The sequence below is a fragment of the Schistocerca piceifrons genome, chromosome 2, assembly GCF_021461385.2.
Source record: "Schistocerca piceifrons isolate TAMUIC-IGC-003096 chromosome 2, iqSchPice1.1, whole genome shotgun sequence".
NCBI lineage: Eukaryota > Metazoa > Arthropoda > Insecta > Orthoptera > Acrididae > Schistocerca > Schistocerca piceifrons.
The window spans coordinates 842,674,692-842,684,388 of record NC_060139.1 but is presented as its reverse complement, the minus strand read 5'-3'; the positions used below and the strand labels follow the sequence as shown (position 1 = coordinate 842,684,388).

The 9,697-nt window shown below is 42.7% G+C and overlaps 1 protein-coding gene across 1 annotated transcript in view; it reads right to left on the bottom strand.

The window, feature by feature from the left end:
- Positions 1 to 8,677: 8,677 nt before the first annotated feature.
- Positions 8,678 to 9,697, bottom strand: part of LOC124776758 (methylosome subunit pICln) — a 78,287-nt gene continuing 77,267 nt past the window's right edge. Inside the window, exon 5 of the mRNA XM_047251893.1 lies at positions 8,678 to 9,039. Within this exon, the coding sequence (XP_047107849.1) occupies positions 8,933 to 9,039 (107 nt within the window). The 3' untranslated portion in view covers positions 8,678 to 8,932. The remainder of the gene's footprint in view (positions 9,040 to 9,697) is intronic.

The window sequence follows — 9,697 nt, the reverse complement described above, 5'->3', positions numbered from 1 at the left end:
TCTTTTCGGAGTGGAGAGAGGAGGCAGAAGATCACAAAAATGCTGAAAAACCTGGGTTGGTAGACACTTCAAGATAGATTTCATTTATCTATCTCCCAATAAAAGTGAAATTGTTGGAAATAATGGTACTTGGCCCATTCTCAAATGCATTAACAATATCAATACAGTCTCACTAGACATGGACATCTGATGACAGCTACAAGACTTTGCACAGTGGCTTCACCATGTCTCACACCATTAGTCAATGGAGGATACAACTGTACAAATTCTTAACATTAGCTGTATAAATGAAGTAGAGCAGGTGTCATCACAGATCCTGCAAGTCATTAGTTTGAAGGAGTTGATATTGGTCCATTCATAATTTTCATTGTCTCCCTGCAGTGGAGAGTCACAGCACGTAACGCGCACCTAGTACCAAGAGCATTACAAACAGCAAGTGGTGGGGAGGGGTTGTATCTGTCAGCTAATGTCTCAGAACCAAGAGGGAGCCTTTCAGAACCATCTTGGAGTGTGCAGTACCTTAAGCTGCCTTGAATGATGTCTGTGCCATCACAGGCTATATCAGTGACTTGCTTTGCTATCAATATAGTCCGCTTGGTGGGAACCTCTCTGACAGGTCTCCCGGCAACTCATGGAGACACTCCCATAAGGTGACATTCATGCACCTCAGCACACTGATACAGAGGCATGCGCCTTATGAAGGGAAAGTTGTGGGTCTGCACTGAATGGAGTGTGCTGCCTTATATAAGAAGACAAACACTTGGGGTCCACAACTGTTGTGGTGTGTTTAGTTTGGAACACAGCAGAATTGCAGCAGCTGTGACCAAGGTCAGTGTGTGTCATAATGGCAGTTATTATTTGAAAGGGGTATAACACTCAACCATTGGAAGGAAACAGTACCTTAGCTAACTGCCACTGCTTGAAATTAATGATGAGGAGCTTTCTTGATGAACTTCAAATGTTTATGTGGATTGTAACTCACCACCCTGGTTACAAAGTGCCAAATTGTGGGACAGTTACCAGATTATTAGCTGCAGCAAGCAGCTGACATTGTAATTTTGTCAGAGACAGCAAAGGACTTGGAAGAGCTGTTGAATGGCATGGACATTGTCTTGAAAGGAGAATTTAAGATGAACATCAACAAAAGCAAAACGAGATTAATGGAATGTAGTCAATTAAATCAGGTGATGCTAAGGCAACTAGTAGATGAGTTTTGCTATTTGGGCACCTAAATAACCGATGATGGCTGAAGTAGAGAGGACATAAAATGTAGACTGGCAACGGCAAGAAAAGTATTTCTGAAGAAGAGAAATTTGTTAACATTGGACATAGATTAGGCATTAGGAACCCTTTTTTAAAGTAGTTGTGTGGAACGTAGCCATTTATGGGACTGAAATGTGGACAACAAACAGGTTAGACAAAAAGAGGATAGAAGCTTTCAAAATGTGGTGTTACAAAAGAATGTTGACGGTTAGTGGTTACACCACATAACTAATTAGGAGGTACTGAACAGAATTGGGGAGACAAGAAATTTGTGGCACAACTTCACCAAAAGAAGAAACTGCTTGATAGGACACATTCTGAGACATCAAGGAATCACCAACTTAGTATTGGAGGGAAGTGCCGGGGGGGGGGGGGGGGGGGGGGGGGGTTAAAAATGGTAGAAGGAGACCAAGAGTGCAGTAAGCAGATTCAGAAGGATGTAGCTTGCAGTAGTAGGGTTGACATTCCCAGAGGTCAGTGTGGAGAACTATGTCAAACCAGTCTTCAGACTGAAGATCACAACAAGTGACTTACCATATTTCAAATGTCAGTAGATGTTATTCACTGTTCTATTCAAGGGTCATCAGCAGGTGGGCAAAAAGTTATTAGTTTTGCTGTGTGATTCACTGTTTGCTTGAGTCACATGACCTGCCCTCTTTTGAGTGATCTTTGGCATAGATTCATTAAGCAGTTTATTGCCAGTTGTTACCTGTTAGTTTATGTATTATGTAATTACCATCTGTGAATTTCAGACTGACATTATGCTCGTATCTGTTATATAGAGAGAAGTGTAATTAAAGGCTACCTTTGATTGGTCAAACGCAGCAGACAGTTGCATGTGCCCATTGAAACTGTAAGCTTTAAAATTCACACCTTCAAGGTTGATTGCTATGCTTGAAGATGGTTTGTACCATATAGGCACTACATTCTAATACTAGTTTATCTTATAGGTTAAAACGTGATTGTTCTTGCTCTCATTAATTGTTATATGTACTACATGTTTAAATTACGAAAACCTGCTCAGTGTGTGTGTTCCCACCCCTTGTTTATCGAGTTTCGTATAGTTGTTAATGAGTTCAGTGAGCAGGAATTATATTCTTTAATTATGGGTTTGTGCCACTGAGGGCAACTATTGTTGATTCAAATTGAGATCTCTTTACTGAACTTTCATTTATCTGCTTCTGCTAAACCAGAGTTAGGCTCAATTCCATCTTCAGGTCAGACAGCGTGTTATTTTCTTCTTCTTCTTCTTCTTCTTTTGCTTCGTAAGGTTTCTGTAGATATTGATATATGTGATAGTTCACTTTGGTGCCATAGTACAAGTTATTCTTTGAGGCAAAGGTTAACGGCCTCTCGCTCTTACTGCGGTCTGTGCCAGTTTTCTCCGGTCTCATGCAAATACCCTTGTCAGAGGCTGAGTAACTCTTAGAATTAATACCACCTCTTTCTTTCTTCTTTTGAGTTAACTGCATCTCAGCTTTAGAAAAATTGTGTCACTTTACTTTAAAGGGCTCATTTCACCATTCACTATATTTTGCCAATTTTTAAAATTTTGTGCAATCAATTGCCTGGGTATTCATTTTGACCTGTGACCAAGACGAACATCTTCCTTTCATTTATTACCACCTTATATTCACTACTGCAGCTGACGCAGTTTCCGTTATGCTGGGCACAGCTGCCTCAAGTGTGTGACTTTATAAACGTCTCTATGGCAATGCCACTTCATAGATCTATAGATAGCTATTGTTTTCACCTAAACCCATTTGCTGTTCGCAGCTGGAAACTGTCAAAAGCACTGCCAAGTGCCAGGGATTTCCTCAAGTTGACACTACTGTAGGATTGTCTTAGTAGTGAAGAATAAATGTGCTAAAACTTCATGCATAATGCAGCATTTTTCGTGTATTTCAGTGTTTATGACATATCTCTTGAACTGTGTGTCATACAATGATATATTTGTGTAGGTACCTTCAGCAGCATTTGTGTGTACTATCTTCAAAATTTATTGTGAATAGATTTAGTAGCAAAGAAGTAATAAATTTAAATGTCATGCACATGGCAGTTTTTCATGCATCTCTGTTTATGACATTATATCTCCTGGACTACATGTGGCACCATGATATAATTTTGTAATTGCTTTTAGTGGGATATCTGGATAGTGTCTGAAATTTATTGTAAATAGTGTTTGTAGCACACAAGTAATAAATTTAAACATCATGCATGATGCAGTACTTTTTTTTTCACACCTCATTGTTTATGATATCATAAATAGTTATGTGGCGCCGATGAGGTCGACACCAGCATTGATATGCGTTCATCTTTGGACTCTGAGCATTGTCTTTGGGCTGTTCAGCCGAGAGCAGTTCTTTGTGAGCCTTGCATGTGTTTAGGTGAATAAATGAACTACTGCTAAATGGGTGTTGTTTGGTGTAACCAACCCAAACTCACACCTCACTGGTGACCCCGAGTTGTAACATCTTCCGTTTTCACCGTTTTACTGTGTCCGCGACCTCCGCGTCGCTTATTTTCGCGTGTATTACAGCGACACAGTTTTCGAACAATGACTTCGGCCTAACGCCGGATTTTGTGATCGATATGCATCGTGTTGTGGGTGATGTACACCCGCCAGGACTGCCTCTCACGCGATGATTACGCCAGACGTTTTCGAGCCTGCAACAATAAGTGTGGTTAGGAGTGCGCATGACTCCGGCTATCAAATGCCTTTGTTCCCACCACATGTGCTCTCCCTCATTGACTGTGCAGTTACCTCTTACGGATCTCTGTGCAGTGCGGGACCAATGCCAATTTCTGCAAATGCTTCGTTGGACAAGCTACCACCGCCAGCACAATTTGCCACGCCGCAATCCATGCAATATTACGCGGATACCTGCCACGTGGCTGGAACTGCTTCGTTCACAGGTCTACCTCCTCAGCATCCGGCCAGCGCCTGCCTCGCTTGAGCATCAGCACATGCCTTTCTACTTCAATACCTCGGCCTGCAACAGGAACAATAACTTGTTATCTATGCCTGACCTCCACCTCCGTCCCACTGCTAGTGTTTTGTGCCATGACATTCACCTTATCTGCACACCATTTTCAGTGGAGTGACTATGAACAGTGAACATTCACACATTCCGTCCCACGTTCAACATCATTTCCCACACCGTGCTTCTGGGCAGCCCGCTCAGTCACAACGTGTCACCTTCACGCTGCCACCCGAACAGCCGTCGTCGCCACATCCCCTGGAGGCACACTCTCTGGAATATTACAGCAGCAACAGCTCGATTCAGGCAGTGCCCCGACAAACTCAACTCAACCTGTTCTTCCGAACATTCTAAAATGCTTACCAATGCTGCCGCCGTTTAATCCCGACAGAGCAACAACCTGGTTCAAAATTGTGGACGAAGTGCTCGACCATTACAAACTCGACGAGTCAACCAGGTTTCTGTGCCTCATCACCCACCTGCACGACCAGGAGGACTGGATTGCTGACCTGGTCGATGTCCCGGACTCATCTACCCGGTACACTCTAGCCAGAAAGACAGTTCTACATCGGCTTGCACGTTCAACTGAGGCAGCAGTACGGCAAGTGCTCCATGTTGAGCAACTAGGCAATGACAAACCTTAACAGCTCTGGAGACGGCTATGTCTCCTGGTCAGTGCCAATCTATTCTCTGACACAGGTCTCCTCGCCATCTGGTCAGATAAAACATCACCTCAAATCCGCTTTGCTCTGGCTCAAAGGTCTCCTGAACCTATCAAACAAAGAATGACAATTGCTGATGAGCTACACGATGCATCATTGCTCTATTTCGCCACCCACTGCCTACCTGACAAGTCTCAGGTTCAGGCTCATCACCCTGCGGTCGGACATGGCTGGGACCGTACTGTGCCTACTGTTCCGCTTGCTCCGAGAAGTAGTAAACAAACAACTGGGACGTCACCAGCTCCGCCCACGGTCACACCCCCTCCTGCAACCGAACCTGCTGTGGCCACCGCCACTGGCAACGAACTTTCTGCAGGAAATGCAACTGCACTACCCATACTGTTACTTCCACACACGGTTTGGTGAGGTGGCACGGAACTGCAGACCACCCTGCTACTTCCCAAACGCCAATTGCAGGTAGGTCCGGGTGCTTCCTCCTGCACACAACATGACAGGCACCCCTCAGCGCTCCATTCTGTCCGGGAACGACCGGATAATTGTTGACGACTTTACATTAAAGACATTTTGTCGCGATACCTTTTCCTAGTGGACACTGGCGCCGATGTTTCGCTGCTGCCTACGTCCTTACCGTCGCCAAACATCCGCCCTCATCATACTTCACTGCAAGCCGTGAATTCAACTAAACTACAATGCTCGGGTTCAACTTCACACATCATCTCATTCTCCGCAAACTCGAGTGGACTTTTTTAGTGTGCGAAATTGACAAACCTATACTGGGCGGCTCATCTCATCCGTACATGCTCGTCTCGGTCAACGACGTTACAAGAAACCACGCACAAGTGCCTTGTCAAGCTTGAACACGTTGTTCGTCTACCCCAGGAAAACTACAAGCTCTCCCTCCGGCTCCATGAAACACAGCTCCAGCTCTCCGATGCAGCAAAGGAATTACAGACACTACAGCAAGGACAAAGCAAGGTCAGTAAGGGCGCCGAATCTGCTTGCAGTCCCAGCAATCGAGCCTCCATGTGTTCACCTCCCGCTACTCCTCGCAAGTGTGTTATCAAGACTACCATAACACGTACTAACAGTTCCGCAGGGCCACACCCATCGTGCATCCTCATCCCAATGCGCAGCTTTTCATCACCATGGATGCGAGCGATACTGCCATCGGTGCTGTCCTTAGCCAGACATTTGACGGCCAAACTTCGACTCTGCAGTTCTCGCGCAAGCTCACCAATGCACAACGGAAATATTTCGCGTTTGACAGGGAGTTGCTCACGGTCTATGAAGTGGCCAAGCTTTTTAAGACTGACATTGAGGGACGCCCTTTATGTGTTTTAACGGACCACAAACCCCTGGCTGTGGCCATTACAAACCCGCCTGCTCGCCGTTTCAGATACATGGACTCCATATCTCAGTTCACCACCGATGTCAGACACATAAAGGGTGCTGACAACAAATATAGTTGCCGATTTCGTTTCACTGTTAGACCTCTGAATTGCCTAACCTCCAACCCGCCGACGAGGAAACACAAAACCTGATTTCAGACTCTACTTCTTCACTACACTTCGTCCGCACCACCTTCCCTGGCATTTCTGGTGAGATATGGTGCGACGTCAGTACGGGCACGTTATGCTCCCTCATCCCAACCACACTCCGTCGAGCTATCTTCAACGCATTGCATAATTTAGTCCACCTCGGTGTTCGTGCGTCCACCCGTCTCGTAGTGGAGCGCTTTGTGTGGAGAAATGTCAACAAGGACTACCAGCAATGGGCACGCTCCTGCATCGCGTGCCAATGCTGCAAAGTACACAAGCACACTCCCCCGTGGCGCCGATGAGGTCGACACCATCATAGACACTGAGCATTGTCTTTGGGTTGTTCCGCCATGAGCAGCTCTTTGTTGATGATGATGAATTTGGAGTATTCAACAGCACAGTTGTCAATACACTTACTGGGGTAAACCAAGTGACAAGAGACAAATTTCTGACACATTCAATGTGTTCAAATTCAACTGCTAAGGCTCTTTTTGCCTCTTGCTTATTCCGTGAGTATTAATCTCATGTGGTCTTGCAATAAAAGTTGCCAATCATTAATGAAGACTCAAGGTGATTACTTCTATACCATTTATACTTGGAGGAAGAAGAGTGTGTGTGTGTGTGTGTGTGTGTGTGTGTGTGTGTGTGTTGTACTAAGCAACCGGAGGACTGACTTATAAGTTATAGCAGAGAAATGAATATAAGTCCAATGCTCAACACATGGTCAATATAATATGTATTTGAGGAAAACCATGGACAGTATTGATGCCTTGCTAAAGGCATGAGTGACAGGACCATCAACTGGCAGTCTGAAATTGTCAAAGATGGACCCTATCAGACTGCCAGTACGATCTGGGACCAATGTTAATTTCCATTGGCAATGAACTGCACTTGGTACAAGCTACATTAGGTGTAACATTTTGTTTTGTGGTAAATTTAAATTTGTGGTGGGTCACTATGCTGCATAAAAATAGTAGATATGATGTAGTTGTCGTAGCTTCAAAATAGGGGCTCTCCATAGTATTACATGAGACCATAATTCCACTTTAACTTTGTGATGTGCTGCATGTTTTCTTTTGACTCCGGCCATTTTTACCTGTTAAATAATCATGATCAATTCCAGGCTGGACATGATGGCTTCATATAGATATTTTTCAGAAAACGTAAGTGGACATCCACATTATGGTCGATAGCAACAGCTTGTGTGCCAGTCCTCCAGCATTTGCAAACACTGCTGACATGTCATGACACCACTAGCATGTCACACAGTGCCAAAGTCCTCACCATTGGATGCTATGTCACTGATATCTCAATCGATTTACAAGTTATTACTCCACATTCCCATTGCTTATCACCCTAGCAATCTGCCAATCATAATTGGTGAAACAACGTTGAAGTTTGGGCCCATGCTCCCCAGCAAAATGCTAAAATTTTTAATGTACGTAACAATGTAAAATAATCTATGGGCCTCATTGCTTTCACAACTTGTCAGAAACAAATGTCATCTCATGACAAAGGCAAATTAGGGGCAAAGTTTGCCTGAAACTGCTATGTCCTAGTAAATTATATCATAATTTGACTATATTTGTAACCTCCTTTTCAATGTCAATTGACTACAACCTTAAAGAAGCGTATGATATGAATCATTTAGTCTATTTTAACTTTGAAGTGCTGCCTAGAAATAAGGAAAACTAGTGCAATGTGTGAGTTATGATGTACCCCTTATATCATAATCAAGCACTAAGATATGTACGAGCTAGAATTTGGCAATGCTTCAGAGTCACATTAGGGCCACTATTGCATAACAAGATATTGTGTGGTGTGCATGGGAGAATGCAGAAAATGTGTATGTATAGAGTTAGTTTCATGTTCAATGGATCATTTTGCACGATTAATCTTAATTATGTGGAACGAGGCATTTCCCATTCACTTCACAAATTACTCTGTAAATGTGACCACTTGGTGAACATGTATCATTTCTTTTATTTTTATTTACTTATTATACAATTTTTTAAATATACAATATAGAAATAATCTCTTCAACAGAAGTGATTGTTAATAGAAAGAAAATGGTATATATTGATAAAATTATTGATGTCTAGAAAGACGGGGAGGTACATGGGTAATAAAACTGCATTTCATCAATCAGCCTAACTTTTTTAAATACAGCTTCTGTCAGGACACCAGACAGATAAAGAAATAGTGACAAAAATACTTTTATTGACAAATTTATTACAAAGGAATTTTCTGCCATTTTACAGAGATCAACTCCAACATTCGGTCTTTCAGACTGTAAAAGAAATAATAACTAACTTTAAAATACAAGAATATTTTCTTTCCTGCATGCCTGAATAACACGTTCATGAAGTGATGTTTATAAACAAACATAAATGAGAAAATGAAGTTAACAAGTCAAACAAACAGAACACAACGAAATCAAAGCAGGAAAGAGTTGCCACTAAAGTTCTTAATTATCTGGCTCACAATCGGCATCTTCAAACTGCCCAGCTTCTGTTTCCATTGGCTCATCTTGTTGCAGCTGCTGCTGCCCATTTGCAGCAGTGAACGAAGAATCTGAAATTAAGTCCATGAACAGTAAAGTTGAATGTTTAGCACCAGGTAATATATTTAAAATTTTCTTTTAGTCCCTGTAATTCCATTTCAATCATTTATCACATATTTTATGAGAACTCTGTTAATAAAAGGGAATCTTGGTAATGTTATGTAATAGCATAAGGGGATTCAATTTGCACATGGATATGTTCTGAGGTGGTGGTTGTATATTGCTTAAATGAGAGCGTGCATCAGATGAAAATGTTAGATGAAGATTTCCTGCGAGATGTAAGGAGAGTTGAGACACAGACGACTATGGCAGAGATATTACATTCGTATTCTTACATTTTGACTTAGGAAAGAACAGACGAACTGACTGAGCAATCGTATGATAGACAATTCCATAGGTTGGGTCTGGTGGTCTCATGGTAAGGCACATAACTGGAAACAGAGAGGTTGCGGAATCAAATCACAGTCTGCCCAGGGAAATTTTTTACTCTGCCTTTATACTAGCCTTCCCCTCCCAACGATGTGTAGATATGCCAGGAATGATATGTAGTTCAGATTCCACATTCAAGTAAGTTCCCCTTCCCCAATAGGTTTTCTGGGGTAGATTAAGGGTACCCAAATTGCCAAAGTCGCATCCAACTAAAAGAACTTGCAAATAGGCAGCTGAACA